At 46.9% G+C, this 20065-nt stretch overlaps 1 protein-coding gene across 4 annotated transcripts in view; it reads right to left on the minus strand.

The window, feature by feature from the left end:
* Positions 1–20065, minus strand: part of MRPL28 (mitochondrial ribosomal protein L28) — a 75969-nt gene that overhangs the window by 19084 nt on the left and 36820 nt on the right. For all 4 annotated transcript variants that reach the window (XM_030213030.1, XM_030213031.1, XM_030213033.1 and 1 more), the window contains 2 exons: positions 18478–18612; positions 16635–16721 (listed from right to left, as the gene is read on the minus strand). In XM_030213030.1, coding sequence (XP_030068890.1) covers positions 16635–16721; positions 18478–18612 — 222 coding nt within the window. The remainder of the gene's footprint in view (positions 1–16634; positions 16722–18477; positions 18613–20065) is intronic.

The following is a 20065-nucleotide window of genomic DNA, read 5'->3' on the forward strand; positions in this document are numbered from 1 at the left end:
TCCAAATCAACACAAATGTACCTAAATCTACACTACCCAAGCTGCAAAGGACTCAAATACAAATCAACTTACGTATCCAATTTTTCCTATATCAGCACACAACTATGGAACGCACTAACAAAAGACTTGAAAACCATATACACTTCAGAAAGACACTTAAGACCCACCTGTTTAAAAAGGCATACTCTACAGAACCAACGTAAATGCCTGATCTCTGCGACACAACAACGCAAAAGTTCGTAATGGCCATCACCGAACTCTCCCGTCGAAGATTCCTGTATGTGGTCCTACCACATGGACCTTACCCTATCACAACTTCACCTTGTATTTGTATACACCGGAGTCTGCAACTGCTCTCCGGCACTATGTAAGCCACATTGAACCTACAAAGAGGTGGGAAAATGTGGGGTACAAATGTAACAAAATAAATAAAGTACCTCATGAAAGACTCCAGCGGAAATTGGAGTCATGGGATAGGAGGTAGTGTTCTATTGTGGATTAAAAACTGGTTAAAAGATAGAAAGAGAGTAGGGTTAAATGGTCAGTATTCTCAATGGAGAAGGGTAGGTAGTGGGGCTCCCCAGGGGTCTGTGCTGGGACGGCTGATTTTTAACATTTATAAATGACCTAGAGATGGGAGTAACTAATGAGGTAATTAAATTTGCTGACGACACAAAGTTATTCAGAGTCGTTAAATCGCAGGAGGATTGTGAAAAATTACAAGAGGACCTTACGAGACTGTGAGACTGGGCGTCTAAATGGCAGATGACGTTTAATGTGAGCAAGTGCAAAGTGATGAATGTGGGAAAAAGAAACCCGAATTACAGCTACGTCATGCAAGGTTCCACGTTAGAAGTCACAGACCAAGAAAGGGATCTAGGTGTCATTGTTGATGATACGTTGAAACCTTCTGCTCAGTGTGCTGCTGTGGATAAGAAAGCAAATAGAATGTTAGGTACTATTAGGAAAGGAACGGAAAACAAAAATGAGGATGTTATAATGCCTTCGTATCGCTCCATGGTGCGACCGCACCTCGAATATTGTGTTCAATTCTGGTCGTCGCATCTCAAAAAAAAAGATATAGTGGAATTAGAAAAAGTGCAGAGAAGGGTGACAAAAATGATAAAGGGGATGGGACGACTTCCCTATGAGGAAAGGCTAAAGCGGCTAGGGCTCTTCAGCTTGGAGAAAAGGCGGCTGAGGGGGAGATATGATAGAGGTCTATAAAATCAAAACTTAGTAGTCCTTGTCGCGCCATCTTTTGAAGCCAGTGACAAGGACTACTAAGTTTTGGTTTGTTGTGGTGCCCTTCCTGAGGCAGCCAGAAATTTGGTGAAACAAGGCGCACTTGTTGAAGGGTGACATTTGGATATTTTGAGAGTGAAATATGCGCTGGACTGTTGTTAGACCCCCCCTCTTCTCCTCCAAGCCACGGAGGGTGAAATCTTCAGGTTCTATTAAAGTTTTCCATAGTCGCATAGGAAGCACTCCTGGCAAGGACAATTGGTTTTTCAGGTTCAGTAAATGTATAACAACAACATCATCCACCTTAAGTAAGTTAGGAGTTTATAACAGGGGGTTGCGTGTGGATATATCAGGGTCTATTTGGCCTGTGTGCGAGTGTTAGTGTGTAGGGGGGTGTCCTAGCTTATTGATGAATATGTTTACAGTCCTGATCAGGTCCCCCCCCCCCCCCCCCCCCCCCCCCCATTTAGTTGGTTTGTCTCTCACTTGTCTGAATTTTAGGAGGAAAAGAGTTTTTTAAATCATCCGATTTTCTCACATTTAGTATGAGTTTTGCGGATGATTCTTTTTTCTCTTTTTAGGGACCAATAATAGCAGCTCACTCCCAATTTGATAGTGATTTTGTAATATTATATGTATTTTCCCTATCTGGAGTCCTTACATGCACATGGTATTGCTTTTTAAACCCAAAGGTTTCCTATGATAGCATTTTACATATTTGAATTAGTTTTTCTTTGAAATAAAAAAAAATGTTTAAAACACATCTTGTCAACAAGGGGCGGGGCTAGGTGGGACTTGGGAGGGGGGGCCCCACCAAACTGGTCTGCACAAGGCTCCACAATTGCTAAGACCGGCCCTGCGGAAAAGTCCCTAGAAGACAGAGCCACTAGCAGAAGCATCACACTGAAAAGCACTGAGGCTTCTCTGGTGGCCGAAGTCAGTTTCTCCTCTCTCTCCTCAGACACCTGACGGTGAACCAACACAAACTGCACAGCACTTCTTTTCTGGCTGCACTGCCATATTAGCTCCTTGACTGAGCACAGGAAGAAATAGAGCCAGGGGAGAAGACAGTACAGCAGAACTACACAAGAGAACAACAACAACACTCTCCACACAAAAAACAAACGTTTTCACAGAAAAAGAGATGAAAGCTTTAGCTCAGGCATCTTTCTGTGACAAAGGGACCGAGGAACACAACAGCTACCCTTTTAATGCCAAAAAAATGGGGATGCTTGGGGGCATGAGAGAAGGGAGGAAGAACCTGGAACCCCCAGGTGTAACACTCCGAGGCTAGCCCCTTAACCTCACTGTGGCGAAATGGGGAATTTTCCTGCTTGTAAATTATATAGCTACTAGTAAAAAAGGCCTGTTTCCGAAACAAATGAAACGGGCGCTAGCAAGGTTTTCCTTGGAGTGTGTATTTTTGAGAGTGTGTGTGTGAGAGCGAGTGTGTGAGAGAGAGAGTGAATGTGCGAGTGTGTGTGTGTGTGTGACAGAGAGTGAGTGAGTGTGGGTGTGAGTGTGTCTGTGAGAATGAGTGTGTGTAAGTGCGTATGTGTGACACAGTGAGTGTGAGAGTGTGTGTTTCACACAGATACAGTGATTGGGAGAGAGAGAGTGAGACTGTGTTCGAGTGTCTGTGTGAGAGAGTGAGACTGTGCGCGAGTGTCTCTGAGAGAGAGTGTGTGTGTGTGGGAATGAGTGTGTGCCAGGATAGTCCCCCCTCCTGCAAGGTGCCCCCCTCCCTGTCTCCCTGCCATGTGTAAGTGTGTATTTGTGAGACAGTGGGTGTGTGTGAGTGTGTTTGTGAGAGAGTGTGTGTGTGGGAATGACAGTGTGTGTGTGGGAATGAGAGTGAGTGTGAAAATGAGAGTGTGTGGCAGGATGGGCCCCCTCCCTCAGATGTGGCCCCCTCCCTCTCCTCCTGCCAGGTGCAAGTGTATGTTTGTGAGTGTGAGAGAGAGACTGTGTGCGAGTGTCTCTGTGAGAGAGTGTGTGTATGGGAATGTGAGTGTGTGTAAGAATGAGAGTGTGTGCCAGGGTGGCCCCCTCCCTCCCAGGTGCAAGTGTGTGTTTGTGACAGAGAGAGACAGAGAGAGAGAGTGTGTGTGTGGGGGGGAATGAGCGTGTGTGCCAGGGTGGGGCGCCTCCCTCTCCTCCCCCTCCCAGATTTAAGTGTGTGTTTGTGTGAGAGAGAGAGAGAGAGAGAGAGAGAGAGAGAGAGAGAGAGTATATGAAGGAGAGTGTGTGCCAGGTGAAGGAGAGTGTGTGCCAGGGTGGCCCCCCTCCCTCATTGCCTGCTTCCCTGCCAGGGGCCACACTCCCTCTCTCCCCACCTCCTCCTCCTCCAGCGGTCCCTGCCACTTGATCCCGTTCTTCGGTACTCCTCCCCCTGCCTGCTAGCACTGATGTTTACCTCCTCCTCTTCTGTCCCTCCCTGCCTCTTGATCGGCGATCTTCGTGACTCCTCTCCCTGCCTGGTACACACCCACCTTCTCCTCCTCCGGGCCGCCCTGCCACTTGATGTTGTATCTTTGGTACTCCTAGGGCTGGAGCTATAAAAAGAAGTGCTCAGCTGTCCTGAGCGCTAACTACAAAAAATATTTAAGAAAATGTAAAATCGCAGCACCGCAGGCAGCCTTGAGGCATTGGCTGCTGGCTGTGCAGGCTCCTCCCGTCTCTTACGTCACTGCCCCCGGAGCGACGTAGGGGCAGTGACGTAAGAGACGGGCGGAGCCTGCACAGCCAGCAGCCAATGGCTCAAGGCTGCCTGCGGTGCTGCGTTGTTTTTTTTTTTTTACATTTTTTGTTGTTTGCGCTCAGGTTAGTCAGCTGATTGCTTCTTTTTTTGTAGCACCGGCCCTGCTGCTCAACATGAAAAGCAGCAGTGGCCGGCAATGGGAGCTGGGGCTGGCGCTGTCGCAGTGGAGGAAAAGTGGGCTGGCAGGGCCCGTCTAGGGCCGGCCGTGGCTACGCCCCTGGCAGCAGTCTTGAGCGATTCTACTCCTCCCCCTACCTGGGTTGTTGTTTGCTGGGGGGGGTGGTGTTACGTGTGTTTGCGGTGGCAACCTGGAGCGATTCTACTCCTCCCCTGCCTGGGTTGGTGTTTGCTGGGGTGTGGCGTTCAGTGTGTTTGCGGTGTCAACCTTGGGGGGGGGGGGGGGTTTGGTGACAGGTGGCGACTTTGGTGGGTGGGGGACGTGCTGGGGGGTTTTGTTCCGTGTGTTAGCAGTGGCAACCTTGGGGGGGGGGGGGGTTTGGTGACGGTCGGCGACTTTGGGGGGTGGGGGAAGTTGGGAAGGGCGGATAGTGCGTTTCCAACCTTCTAATGGGACGTCATTTTAGGTTGAGCACTGTTATTTGCTGAGTGTCATTGCTCCGCCCTCGACGTCATTACGTTTGACGCGTGGGCTGGGCAGACACTCATGGAGCAAAAAAGTGGCCTCAGCCGTCTCACTGTAGAACGTTGGGAAAGTGAGGCTTCATTAGAATGTTGGAGGTGCGTTTTATATAGAGAGATTGTTTATGGTGTGCATTTCCTTTGATTAGCCAGCAGGTGGGGACACTTTTGTAAAGTTGTTACAGAAGGTAAAATTATGCATCATACCTGATAATTTTCTTTCCATTAATCATAGCTGATCAATCCATAGACTGGTGGGTTGTGTCCATCTACCAGCAGGTGGAGATAGAGAGCAATCCTTTTGCCTCCCTATATGTGGTCATGTGCTGCCGGAAACTCCTCAGTATGTCGATATCAAAGCTCCATCCGTAGGACTCAGCACTTAGAGAATTACACCCACAAAGGGACACTCTGCCCAGCTCACCACCGCCGAAATGGGGGAGGGGAATCAACCCAGCTCATCCCCACACAAGTGGGGGAGGGGAATCCGTCCAGCTCATCCCCGCGGAGCGGGGGAGGGACACCACACCCGCCGATGCGGGAGGATCTGGCTTATCCTGCGACCGCAACCGCGGGAGGAGCTGGCTGACCCTAACACCGCCGAAGCGGGAGGGATATAATGCTATCCTACTGCCGCACGAAGCGGGAGGGAGTGCCGGCAGAATTTAGGTCTCAATCCAGCCCCGTAAAACGGAGGGGAGAGGAATGCAGCAGCTCACTGTAACACAAAATTGTCTCAACTCCAGAAGAATTCAATCGAAAAAACTTGAACACGAAGATCCTCCTGAACAGGAACTGAAGACTAAACTTGAACCTGAAATGCAACCAGAATATAAACAGTACAGATATCTGGGAGGGGCTATGGATTGATCAGCTATGATTAATGGAAAGAAAATTATCAGGTATGATACATAATTTTACCTTCCATATCATCATGCTGATCAATCCATAGACTGGTGGGATGTACCGAAGCAGTACTCACCCAGGGCGGGACATAGAAATCCCTGACTGCAACACTGAAGCTCCAAACCGGGCCTCCACCCGAGCAGCCACAGTCAAGCGGTAATGACGGGAGAAGGTATGAGCCGATGCCCAAGTTGCCGCTTTACAAATCTCTTCCAAGGAGACGGACCCGGCCTCTGCCATCGAGGCCGCCCGTGCTCTAGTGGAGTGAGCCTTCAGCTGGATAGGCGGCATCTTCCCCGCGGCCACATAAGCCGCTGCAATGGTTTACTTGACCCATCGTGCCACTGTAGGCTTGGATGCCTGCAGACCCTTACGAGGACCTACGAACAGCACAAACAGATGATCTGACTTTTGGAAATCATTGGTCACTTCCAAGTATCTGATGATGACTCGTCTCATATCTAGATATTTGAGAGCAGAGTACTCCTCTGGGTAGTCTTCCCTGCGAAAGGAGGGTAGGCAGAGCTGCTGATTCACATGGAAACGAGAAACAATCTTGGTCAGGAAGGAAGGCACCGTGCGAATAGACACTCCTGCCTCAGTGAACTGCAGGAAGGGTTCCCGACATGATAGCGCCTGGAGCTCGGAAACTCGTCTGGCTGAAGTGATAGCCACCAAAAAGACTGCTTTCAACGTCAGGTCTTTCAGAGATGCCCTCGACAAGGGTTCAAAAGGCGGCTTCTGCAAGGCTCTTAGCACTAGATTGAGATTCCACGCAGGCACCACCGAGTCCAGAGGAGGGCGTAGGTGATTAACTCCCTTGAGAAAGCGCACCACATCTGGCTGCGAGGCCAGGGAAGCACCCTTCAGGCGACCCCTGAAGCAAGCCAGAGCCGCTACCTGGACTTTAAGGGAACTGAGCGACAGGCCTTTCTCCACACCTTCTTGCAGGAACGCCAACACTGAAGAAATTGGAGCAGTGAATAGAGAAAGAGAGCCTGCCTCACACCACGATGCAAAAGGTACGCCAAACCCTGGCATAAGCAGTAGAAGTAGAGCGCTTCCTCGCTCTCAGCATAGTGGCGATGACCTTGTCTGAGAAGCCCTTCTTCCTCAGACGCCGCCGCTCAATAGCCAGGCCGTAAGACCAAAGGGGGAGGGATCCTCCATCACCACGGGACCCTGATGCAACAGGCCCCGCACCGCTGGCAGCCGCAGAGGGCCATCCACCGAGAGCCTGATCAAGTCCGCATACCAGGGACGTCTGGGCCAGTCTGGACCCACCAGGATTATCCGACCCGGATGCTTTGCCACCCGGTTTAGCACCCTGCCCAACATGGGCCAGGGCGGGAACACATAGAGAAGCTCCCGTGTCGGCCACCGTTGGAGAAGAGCATCTTCTCCCAGAGATCGAGGGTCCCATCCTCTGCTGAAAAACCGCGGCACTTGGCAATTGGCCGATGATGCCATCAGATCTATGCTCGGCTGGCCCCAGCGCTTCGTGATGTCCAAGAACGCCTGAGCCGATAGCTGCCACTCTCCGGGATCCAAGGTATGGCGACTGAGAAAGCCCGCCTTGACATTCATGACTCCCGCAATGTGGGCCGCCGACAGCTGTTCCAGGTTCGCTTCCGCCCACTGGCATAGAGTCATGGCCTCCTTGGCTAGAGGGGTGCTCTTGGTACCTCCCGGGCGATTGACATAGGCCACGGCCGTGGCATTGTCTGACAGGACCCGTACTGGCTTCACCGCCAGTACAGGGAGAAACTCCAAAAGCGCCAACCAAATGGCTCTGCAGGAGACCAGAGGCCCTGCGCTGTCCTTCCCAAGCAGTGGGCTCCCCAGCCCATCAAAGAGGCGTCCGTCGTGACGACAACCCACTCAGAGTTCAAAAGAGGCATTCCTGCGGACAGCTTGTCTGTCCTCAGCCACCAGCTCAGCGCCTTGCGCACCACTGGATCCAAGGGAAGGTGCACAGCGTAATCCTCCGATGTTGGAGTCCATCGCTGCAGCAGAGAGTGCTGTACAGGTCTCATATGGGCCCTGGCCCAGGGCACTACTTCCATCGTGGCCGTCATAGAGCCCAACAGCTGCACATAGCCCCAAGCCCGAAGAGGTGAGGCTACTAGGAACTGGTCCACCTGAGCCTGAAGCTTGACAATCCGATTGTCTGGCAGGAACACTCTGCCCACTTGGGTGTCGAAACGAACTCCCAGATACTCCAGGGACTGAGTCGGGCGCAGCTGGCTTTTCTCCCAGTTGATGATCCACCCCAGAGAGCTCAAAAGAGCAATCACCCGGTCTAAAGCTCTGCCGCACTCTGCATAAGAGGGGGCTCGAATCAACCAGTTGTCCAGATAAGGATGGACTTGTACTCCTTCCTTTCGTAGGAAGGCCGCGATGACCACCATTACTTTGGAGAAGGTCCGCGGAGCCGTAGCCAACCCAAACGGGAGGGCTCTGAACTGGAAGTGTTGGCGAAGGACTGCAAAACGCAGAAAGCGTTGATGAGGAGACCAGATGGGAATATGCAAGTAAGCTTCCTTGATGTCCAAGGATGCCAGGAACTCTCCTGCCTTCACTGCCGCTATAAACAGAGCGGAGAGTCTCCATTCGGAAGTGCCGAACTTTCAAGGCCCGATTGACCCCTTTGAGGTCGAGGATAGGCTGCACAGAACCTCCTTTCTTTGGTACCACAAAGTAAATGGAGTAACGTCCCTTGCCAAGCTGATCTTCTGGCACCGGAACGACCGCACACAGGTGGATCAGATTGTCCAAAGTCTGCTGCACTGCCACAGCTTTGACCGGAGACTTGCAGGGAGAGTGCACAAACCCGTCTCTTAAGGGTCGGCAGAACTCTAGCTTGTAGCAGTCTCTGATGACTTCCAGCACCCAAGCGTCTGAAGTTACCCTGGTCCACTCGCCCAGAAACAAGGATAGGCGTCCTCCAATCTGCTCTGGGCCATGGACCAGGGCCCCGTCATTGGGTACGAGACCCTGGGGGAGGACTGGAGGACGCACCTCCGGGACGGCGGTCTCTGCGAAAGGAATGCTGCTTGGGGGAGAAGTTCCTCTTGAAGGAAGAGGGGGCAGAGGAGCCCGACTTGCCAGGCGATACCGACGGGCTTCCTGAAACCGTCCTTTGGAAGAACCGGGGTGGGCACCACTGGCCCGAGCCCTGACCTCCGGTAACCTCTTGCCCTTGGACGTGCCGAGATCGGTCACAATCTTTTTTTTTTTTTTTTAATTTTATCATTTTACTTAATTACATTCACATTTATCACATAAACGTAAGGAAATACAGAAATTAATATAAAAAGGAAAACATTTTCTCTCAACAATATATATTTACATAATTGTCCACAATTGGAAGATCCAAGATCAGGAAAACAATCTTAAAGAAAATAAGAAAAACTCAAAATGGTTAATCTTACACTTCACATTTTCTGAGGGAGGAAGGTTAATCGGTTATTGCAGCCAGTACAGTGGTAACTGAAGGAAGTTGCTGCAGAGCATTCTTCATCTGTTTCCACAAACTCTTTTAATTTCTTAGGTTCAAACAAATAAGTAATAAGGAAATAAAACACTTACAAGGGAATCGCGCTAGGAAGGTCCCACCTAGGGCAATGATTCCTGGCTTAAAAGCCAAGACTTCACACCTCCCAATCTGCGATTCCCTTGATGTGTCAGGAAATATATGCATCTTTGAACCCAAAAAACTATCAACCATGTATCGGAAATACAATTTCAAAACATTGTTCCTATCTAAATCAAAGACGAAAGTCACTAATAATATAACTATCTATAACTTCTGAATTTTCCAAAATGTCGGTTAAACTTACATCTCTTTTCTCTGATAAGGAAGATTTATAAAGGAAATATAATTTTAGTCACCAATAGGTGGCTATCAGAAGGTATTAGCAAAGTATCAGAGAAATATTTCTTCAAGAATTCAGTAGCTGACATATAGGATATTATAGGTAAATTTATCATTCTCAAGTTTTTTTCCCTTAATTGGTTCTCCAGAAATTCCAATTTTTACATAGACATTGGGAGGATAAGCTTACAGCAGACCCTCCCCCCAGTCCAGGAGGAAGGCATCCGTAATCAAAGTCTCTATTTTTATATCTTGGACTTCCACTTTGTTAGATAGGTATTAATATAAATTCTTTAACTCACATAGTAAAAAATTGTAAACATCTGAAGAAGAGAGTTATTCACATTCTGCTGCAGTTCCTATAATACGTCCATTATGACATTATTGGCTTCACCAAGTCCAATTTCTCCACAGAAACCGCTCCAGATATCTTTGGGGGGGGGGGGGGGGAAGAGCTCACTCTCCAATCCCCCAGTTGGTGACCTCCTCGGGTCATGTGAAAATCCTAACCCACTTCGGGCGTTTCCATTATTGACCTCCATAGCGAAGCAATACTGTTTCCGGGTCTTGGAGGGGTCGTGCCAACAGGGGGACTCAAAGTCACTCCCTCTCCACTGAGATTCGGCAATAAAGCCTTGCTGTTCCCCGAAGCAGGAACCGATATTCCCGACGTTATGACCCCGAATCACTCCAAAATAGACTGAGAAGTGGTGGGAACCCCAGCCATGTTCGAGGAGGACAACACCATGGCTTTGCCTTTTCTCTTCCCCATTCTCTGGGGAGCGCGCCTTCTTCTTCTTCAGGCATTCTGGTGTAAAACGGTAACTCAACTAGCATACGTCCTCCCTCAACGCCATCTTGGATCCTCCAAGTTGGGACACTCTTTGTCTGGTTTCTCCTCAGAGGCCTGTCCGATATGGGTAACCCTACAGCATAGCCCTCTGAGTCATTGAAACACGGAAGACCCTCCACCACTTACAAGGTGGTGTCCCTTCGGAGGGGAGATCTGTCACAATCTTGTCCAGCTCGACCCCAAAGAGCAGCTTGCCTTTAAAAGGCAACTTAGCCAGGCGAGACTTAGAGGCATGGTCAGCAGACCAATGCTTCAGCCAAAGCCAGCGCCAAGCAGAGACTGTCTGAGCCATACCTTTAGCCGAGGCTCTCAAGACATCATACAGCAAGTCTGCCAAGTAGGCCAAGCCCGATTCCAGGGCCGGCCAATCAGCCCTCAAGGAAGGATCCGAGGGGGAAGCCCGCTGCACAATCGTCAGGCACGCCCTGGCCACATAGGAGCCGCAAACTGAGGCCTGCAAACTTTAAAGCCGCCTCCAATCTTCTGTCTTGGGCGTCCTTTAGGGCCGTGCCACCTTCCACCGGCAACGCCGTTTTCTTAGTCACCGCAGTGATTAAGGAATCCACGGTAGGCCAAAGAAAGGCCTCCCGTTCGCCTTCAGGCAGAGGATAGAGGCGGGACATAGCCCTAGCCACTTTAAGGCTCGCTTCTGGGAAATCCCATTGAGCCAAAATCAAGGTGTGCATGGCTTCATGCACATGGAAGGTTCTAGGCGGGCGCTTCGTCCCCAGTATAATGGCAGAGCCAGCAGAAGCTGAGGGAGAGACGTCCTCCGGAGAGGAAATCTTCAAAATGCTCACGGCCTGCACTAACAGGTTGGGCAAATCCTCTGAGCGAAAAAGATCCGCGCTGCAGAGGGGTCATCCGCTCCATCGAAGCGGGAATACGTCTCCTCCAAGGAATCCCCAAAGGACCGTTGGGAGAACTCAGATACGCTGCCCTCATCTACATCAGAGGAGACAGAGTCCTCTAGGGCCTGGAAATCCACCCGAGGGCGTTTGCTTCCGGAGGCCTCAATCCCTTTATCGGACAGGAGAGCAGGGGCAGCGTTTTGCATAAGAAAAGCCTGATGCAGCAGCAAAATGAACTCAGGGGAGAAACCCCCCAGACTGTGCACTTCTGCAGCCTGGGCCACGGCCCTAGACGCACCCTCAACCGGCGCTCCAAGAGCGGGGGAGAAACATGCTGCGCATCCAAAATGGCATCCGGCGTGAAACTCTGAGAAGGAGCAGCGCAGGAAGAACGGCGCTTAACTTTTGCCGCTTTCTTGCCGTCGCCCGAATCAAGGGCAACCATAGCATTAACGTCTCCCACCTCAAGGGTGGCCCAAGAAGAAGCCGTCCGAGCAGAGTGGCCGGCAAAAATGGGGGGGGGGGGGGGGGGGGGGGGGGGGGGGAGCAGCGGGGGATGGGCGCTTATGGCGGGAAAAACCGCCGCACCGGAGGAAGAACCAGGAAACTGACCGGACTCCAAACTGACGCCCAAAAAAGGCGATTCAGGCTTTGAAACCCCCGCATCCCCGTTAGACACGCACACGCAGTCCGGGGAGCGATTCTTTGCGCCCTTGACCTCCAACGCCATAAGCCACATGGAGACCGATCGGGGAATCCCCTACCCGCTACAAAAGGTAAAAATTACCTGCTCCTCGCTGTAACGAACCGGTGTCCCAGTGAGCAGCTGATATAAACGCTGAAATAAACGCCCTTAAAGGACGTCCCAATTTTTTTTTTTTTTTTTACGGAGCCAGCGGGAGGGGGGAGAAAAGGAGGGACCTGGCACCACCAGGTTTGCACTTGCTCAAGAAGAGCTCTCAACCCCAGGTACTCAACAAAACCTAAGAATTAGGCTTGGAGACCTAGCCAGAGCTGCTGCTGTGTGTGACCACCACCTGCTGAGATAGAGAACATACTGAGGAGTTTCCGGCAGCACATGACCACATATAGGGAGGCAAAAGGATTGCTCTCTATCTCCACCTGCTGGTAGATGGACACAACCCACCAGTCTATGGATTGATCAGCATGATGATACGGAACTGTCAATTTCTTCTTCCTGCCAAAAGTTGTTAGCTTAAGCTGTGAAGTAATTTTTTTTTAGTAGCAGATAAGGGAGTGGAAAGAAAAGGTTCTGTTTCCTTGAGACCCTGTGAACAGTTAAGACTTCATAACCCGTGGGCAGCTATATCTTGTGCCTGAACTCCCCAGGTAATATTTAGGTAGTAGATAACTGAATATGGATCAAATTATCTAAATAGTTATCTGTTATTGCCTGTTCTTTTCCACCTGTTTATAAATGGTTCACTGTTCTACTCCAACAATAAACCTGATTAGTTTATTGACTCTGCTTGTCTGAACTAAGAATCCTGGTGGTTTCTGTGTTGGGTCTGTGAGTATTTTCTAGGAACTGTGGGACCACTGGGAGTATGGCCCCAGTAACCTAGAAATCACCAAGGATAACTTGAGAGCGAGAGACTCGCCCAGAGGTGGTGGGGATCCAGTTGATGGGAGGAGGATGCTAGTGTAGAGCATATGCCCAGGTGCAGGTAGATCTGAGTTGTGCTGGGGCTAGACCCTCTAAGTGGCCACAGGGGTTAGCCCCAGCGGGTGGCTAGGCATTTCATCACACTCACTCATTAGCTTGTCTCTCTTTTTTTTTTTTTTTTTTAAACTCCAGAAGAACCAAAACAACAACTTTCCTATCAGATTTGGGAAGAGACTGCACCAGTTATCTGACCCACCATCTGCTGAAGGCTGAGAAATACTGATTGGCTAAGGGGCTGCACATGATTCTTAACTGAAGACATCATAGTTCAGTACTTCTGTCTCCACCTGCTGGCAGGACAGCATAACTCAAGAATCTAGACATGTCTAGGAGGGATAAGGATCCCCCTTTGATTTAACAGATTGCATCCTCTCTCTTTCTCCCATCCTCCAATACCCATCCTATATAATAAAACACACCTCCAACATTCTGAAGCTGACTGAATGGCTGATGCATTCCTACTCTCTGTATCCATCTCCTGAATTGACATCACGTACTTCCAGGTTCGTCACAAGCAGAAGTGACCAACCACACGAGGTTTCTCAGCTTCAGAATGTTGGTGGTGCATTCTATTAAATAGGATTGGTCAGTTCCTTGAAGCACAGCCACAGCTCAGCGTCCTGCACAGTAACGCTCAGACACCAGAGGGAGGGAGGGAGGGAGGGAGGGAGGGAGGGAGGGGGGAGGTATCTCTTCACACACACACACACTCTCTCTCACAGTCAATGTCTCTCTCTCTCACACACTGTCTCTCATACACTCTACGTCTCACACTGTATCACATTCACTCTCTGTGTGTCACACAGTCACTCACACACTCTCTTGGTCTCATACGCTCAGTCTCACAGAGAGTGTGTCTCACACACACACTATCTGTGTGAAACACACTCTCTCTCTCACACACTGTCTCACATACGTACTTGCACACACTCCCATTCTCACACACACACGCTCTCTCTCTCACAGACACACTTGCACCCAGAGTCACTCTCTCTCACACACACACTCGCACATTCACTCTCTCTCACACACACAGTCACTCTCAAATACACACACTCCGAGGAAAACCTTGCTAGCGCCCGTTTTCATGTGTCAGAAACAGGCCTTTTTTTACTAGTATTAAATAAAACTTCCCTCATTTTTCAAAACGAAACACTTTTCTTCAAGATTCAAGCCCGCTATCAAAGTTTCTCCAGAATTTTGAAACATTTCTGGGAGTACTTTATTTGCTCCATTGACTCTTCATAGCTTACTCCTGGGGGGATTCTGCACAACCGTGCAGTGCAGAGTTTGCTCAGAAGTCCCCACCCCTGTAGAACTATGCACTTCTTGTGCAGAATTCTGCAAAGAAGCCACCATAGGGTCTGTCCTCAGTTTTTCTTCCCCTCTCCCACAGAGATTGTGCAGGGAAGAGAAGGAGGAAGTGAACCGCTGCACATTGGATCACTTCCTCTTTCTTTGAAGGCTTAGACTCAACTGTTTAGCTGAACCGTAAGGCTGTGGGGAGACCCACACGGTTTACCTAACAATTGGGTGTAAGTCAGAGGAGGAGGAAGTGGTGACCCAATGTGCAGTGGTTCACTTTCTCCTCCTTTCCTGCTGCACGATCTCTATGGGAGAGAGAAAGCTGATGAAGAGTGTGCCATGGGGTGGGGTGGGAACACAGCAAGGTGCGCCTGCACCATGGGGAGGGTGGGTAGAGGGGGGCGGTAGAGCAAGGTGAGTGTGCCCTGCGGGTTGGGGGAGCATCCAGAAGTTATGTGCTATAGGGATTTTTTGGGAGGGGGGATGGGGGCCACAGAACGCTGACAGTGTGCCACTGGTATGGGGAGAGAACAAACTTGAGGGTACACCATAGGAAGGGTGAGGGAGAGATACAATGATAGCTGGGAAAAGAAAAGAAAGAGGTGAGGGTGTGCGCCTCAGGAGAGGGAGAACAAGAAGTAGGTGGTATTGCATTCAGGAGAAGACTTCGGGAGCAGAGAGAATTAGAGGTTTTGCTAGGAGTTAGAGATGGAATGGGGGAGACTGGAATCTGAGCAGGGAAAAGACAGGAGAGTATTTCAGGCCTTAGGATGGGGAAATTCTGTAAACAAACAAAAAAACCTCACTACAAAATAATCAATGCAAATTTTGCAGAATGTTTAAATATTGTACATAAAATTCTCCCAGAAGTAATATCTACCTGTGATGAAAAGATCCAGCCACTAAAGAATTTGTTTCTCAAAATTATCAGAATTGGTAACCATAATACGGTTAGATTTTATTTCTTTGGCCACATATCCATCTTTTCTTCCTTGATATCAAGTCTCAGCAAGATCTATCCAGAATTATTAGGAGCTCTGTCATATGCTTAATAACATTTAAAACGTTTTACAAAAGTCATTTTTTTATTCCAGGCACTGCCAAATTACATAAACATATATCCCTTCCTCTTTATAAACTACTACAGCCTTAGTCATATTCTCATATAAACAAGTAGGCAGCCCTTTGTCACATTCCCCCTTCTACCCCACCATCAACATTTTTGGTTTCTCCTGTGGTTTCACCGTTTAGCTTTGTGTTTTTAAAGTCCCTGCTAACAGGTGGTATATCAGACTATAGAACAATGCCAGAATTGAGGGCTGATGCATCAACCAAACGTTAAAAAATCTAAATCGTAAAAGTGCTTAACGAATTTGAAACAACGAAGAATGCACAAAAAATAAAACAGCTCAGAAATGTTCGGTGCAGTATTGAAAAGTACAATGTATCAAGCGTACGTTATCCCCGTCGTTAATTTGCTCCTTAAGCATGCGCAGAGCAGCCACAAACGTATTAAACCTATGTAGGTTGCTTACGTCAGACTGGGGCGTGCGAGGGGGGGATCCCGACCTGCAAGCCTTTTAGCGGTCTGATCTAGCAGAAGAGTGCAGTTGAAGATAACTCTAAAAAGAACGACCCTCGTAAATCCCCTTTTGTAACAAAAGACCTCTTTGCAGTTTGTTTACAGTACTGGGAAAATTGGCTTTAGGGGATAGAGTGTTAATTTTCAAAGCTGTTGGAAAAGGGAAGAGACAGGATTTTTAAGCTGCAGGGAGAAGCACTATGTTTTGTTTTGTAATGATGCAGGGGAAAGCGGAGAGCCAAGTGTTTGTGTCTCACTTTTCTTTTTAAACATGCTGGCTTGGATTTTTATGGTGCAGGGGGCCTTAACGACAGGTCTGAGCACACGTAAAATTTCTGACGGTAAATGATTCGTTGCAATCATCGGTATGGTTAGTGCATTCTGAATTGTCCACATTTCAATGGTAGTTTCTCCTTTGCATTCCGTTTTCGTTAGCTGCTTGCGTCGTAGGAAAAAGGCCTTTAATGCATGCAACGGTTAGGAATTTCCTTCGTTAAAGGGTTGTTAGAGGGTCGTTAAGGTTTAGTGCATCTAGCCCTCAGTACAGAATTCCAAGGTGTAAATGATTCTGCTTTTCATATACTCTGCCCCTAGGCTCAATAAACAGTACCCTGTCATAGAGATCTCAGACTGGCAGGAAGAGGATTGCATGGTAACACCTTACAGAGCAAGTCCACTAATACAAACTACTTATTGGACTCATTTTCCCATGCTGCACTACATTCAGCAACTTTTGACCTCAGAGAGTTAACTCTTCCCTTACACCTTTTACAGCAACGAAAAGGTTACTGCCACTCATACCACAACAAAATTGAAAAAACAAAGCAAATCCTGCCAATTTCCAGGGTAGCCTCCCTGTCAGAAATCCTGTAGACAGTAAGAAAATTAACTGTCTGGCAGAGATAAGATGCAGATTTCCAGCACTGACCTTCTTCTCCAGAAGTCTCTGCTTCTCTACAGCTTCTTCTAAACTCAGCCCCACCCATTCAGCCTCTTCTCGTGGGACCACAAACTCCTAGGACGCAAACAAGGTCAACAAATAAAACGCAATTATATTAAGCAGGAAAATACTAGCATTGCCAAGATATTATGAAAGGTAACAAGAAACTTCAGCATTTAAAATACCTTACTAAATCTAGTCTAGAAAACTCTGTTACCTTTTAGAAGGCAGCTGTAAGCAGCTGCCCTGCTTCTCTGCAAGCAGCCACACTAGCATAAAAAAAAAAAAGTGACTGGACTGCTGGCACTGTTTGGATCATAGAACCTATTATGTCACAAACAGTATCACACATGGCATTACCTCTAGGTTCAGTTTGACAAAGTTCTGAATACAGCACTCCTGAGGGTTTAGAGTTGCTGCAGGGGATGGTTTAAAAAGAGTTTTAGAAAGCACAATTGATATTGTATTAGTTGATGTGCGTACTATACAATACACAGCAAGAGCAACGTAATGGTTAGTGGTGTTGTTTAAGAAACAGGGAATTCAGAGTTCAAATCCCACTTCCTCAGTGACTTGCCCCAGAGTATCATTATCTCCCCCATCTCTAGTACATACCTAGATTGTGAGATCTTTGGGACAAATACTTAAGTAGGTTTATATTTTGACAGTGTTGTATGCTGGCTTTAAAACCGTTCAAAAACACAAGCTAAAAATCCAACAACAATAACTATATATTTACATTTATGCTATTTTATATAGTGCTCTTCAATGTGTATCAAAGTGGTTCACAAAATAAACATACTTTTATGTTTAAAAATCATGTTTATTGACACCAATGCAAAATATGAGAAAACAAGCAACCTTATAAATTCAACTGGGTCATCTTTTGACATAACATTTAACTCAAAGCCACCCCTCCCCCCCCCTTCCTGGTGTCCTGGTCACCAGTGTACAATAACCATTAAATATTTAAAAAAAAAAAAAAAAACTATGGGTCCTTGGCGATAAACATACTTTTATTATTCATAATAATTAGGGACAAAGGGAAATCATGACTGCAATCTCCCACCTCCAGCAAAAGGTGAGGGATCAATATTCAAAATGATTTAACTGGGCAGGAAAGTTTATAGTTCACTGTTGATATTTTGCCCATAAAAGTTACCTATTTAAGCAGCTTCTATCTAGATAAGTCTCACTGGCCATCCCTTAAACATTAGCACTATCTGGTTAGTGCCAGGGTAGACCTGGAAGTTATCCATGCACCGCAGACATACAATGCTGGTGCCTAGATAGCTAACTGGGCATGTTGGACAGCACATAATGCTACCCTCCATGGCCACATTCTGGCAATATCATGCCTGTACAACAGAGACTGACAATGTGCATTTCGTAGCTCCCAAGCACCATAGTAATAAAGTGAAAAAGCCTAACTAGCCCATGCCAATTACCAGCAACAGAGGGTAACTACCTGCAAAATAACATCTTACCCAAGACAGTCTTTTTCTGTTTTCTTAAATCCTCTTTTATACACATCATCTAGGGTAGAAGAACCCTCTAGGGACAGAGAAAGTACCTGCATATAATGTGTACAGCGTTGCATACACCTAGTAGCGCTATAGAAATTAGTAGTAGTAGTCATAGTAGCTACAAGACCCCCAATTTAGCACCCCCTCCCCCCAAACCCCTCTCATATGCTCAACCACAATGATATGTAGTAATTTAAACCAGCAATACCAGCCTTTAGAACACTTAAACAGGATAGTAAGAAGAATTTACAAACCTAAAAAAAAAAATTTACAAAACAAAACTTTTATAATACTAAAATGCCAACCTTATATTTTTCATAAATGGCCTCTCTCTTCGCTGGATCATTGGGGTGAAGACGAGGATCCCTAGAAGCAAGATGTAGAAGCATAGCTCTCTTTAGATCCATCCCCAGCTTGGAATTCAGATCCTCTTTTGGGGTCTAAAAAATGCAATTATATAAACATGTAGCATATTAATGTTTGTCCTGAAACATCGGAGTTTCCACATTTCAAAAGAAGAGAGCAGGAAATGTTGCAGACAATCCAATCTTCCTTATATGCTTTTTCTAGCACTATTTCACCTTGCATAGTCTTATCTGTATACTACCTCAGACTCCTTCCTCCTGCAGAGCCTTAGCTACATTCTTACTCATGCAGAATTATAGTTTTTTTTTTGCAGTTTTACAATATATTTCAAGAATAATCACTTGATTGTGAATAGTGTTAAAGATCAATTTCAGGAAATTATAATAAACATAATTCTAACACTCAAGTCCACTATTAAATGGATCCATGATTTCAGAATACAGAAAAATTAAAGGAAATTAAAAAAAAATACCCACATTAGGTTTTACTAAGGTTATTCAGCACCTAGAAAGGACAGAAATAATACTTAATTTAAACTCTTTCAGTTCTTTGAGAAGTTATGAGTGATGTCAACTGTGAAGGTTCCGTGAATACATACTTAATTGATTTAAGCCAAATTATGCATTTACAGGGAAACCGTAAATAGAATATTCCCCCAAGTTGTAGAATGGCAGGTTTCAACAGCAAAAATTGTGCCTTTTCTGGGTTTCTTTTGAAATATCAGGAAACATATTTATTCTTAGGCCTAGGACCAATTTCTCCCGGTTCCTAAAGAATAATCGAAGAAGCAACTGCTTGTCAGGAATTAAAGCAACAGAGGCTACCAAAGTAGCAGCTTCAGCTTGATCTATTTCAGAAGTTTCCAGAAATGCAGTCAACTCTAATGATTCTTTCCTCTCTTGAGATAATTCCTTCTGTGGAATATAATACACCTGATTAAAAGGTGGTAAATTTGTTTCAGGTATTTCTAAAACTTCACGAAGATACCTCTAACATATCATATGGTTTAATCATTTTAATCTTGGGGAAATTTATGTCTTAAATTGTTATTCCTCATATAATTATCATACGTTTCTGTTTTTCTTCTCAAGTTAGCAATGTCTTTTAGCATTACTGCTTGTAATTGTCCTGATTCTATAACAGTTTTCTCAATATTTCCTTATTTCTCACTAAAAGATTTTATATCCGTTTCAGTTTTAACCATCCTTTGTTTGATTTCAATGATTTTCTCAGATATAGCATTAGTTTTTTGAATGGAGGTTAACATAAATTGAGAAATTAAATCTCATAGAGTCGAGAGTTACCTCTGCTGGTTTCTGCAATATTCTTAGAGGAACACTACCAAATTGTTCCGGAGTCTTCAACAAATTCATACTTTGCGTCCCCGCAGTCATATCAGGACTGCTCACCTCAGGCGACCTTATTTGTCCCTCAGGTTGCCCTTCGAATTGAAATTGAGCTTCCATCGCGTGGTTTACCTTCTCGCTCTTTGGCTGAGGTCCCACTGATCCATCGAAGGGAGAGCTG

The sequence above is a fragment of the Microcaecilia unicolor genome, chromosome 8 (genome assembly GCF_901765095.1).
Source record: "Microcaecilia unicolor chromosome 8, aMicUni1.1, whole genome shotgun sequence".
Taxonomy (NCBI): domain Eukaryota; kingdom Metazoa; phylum Chordata; class Amphibia; order Gymnophiona; family Siphonopidae; genus Microcaecilia; species Microcaecilia unicolor.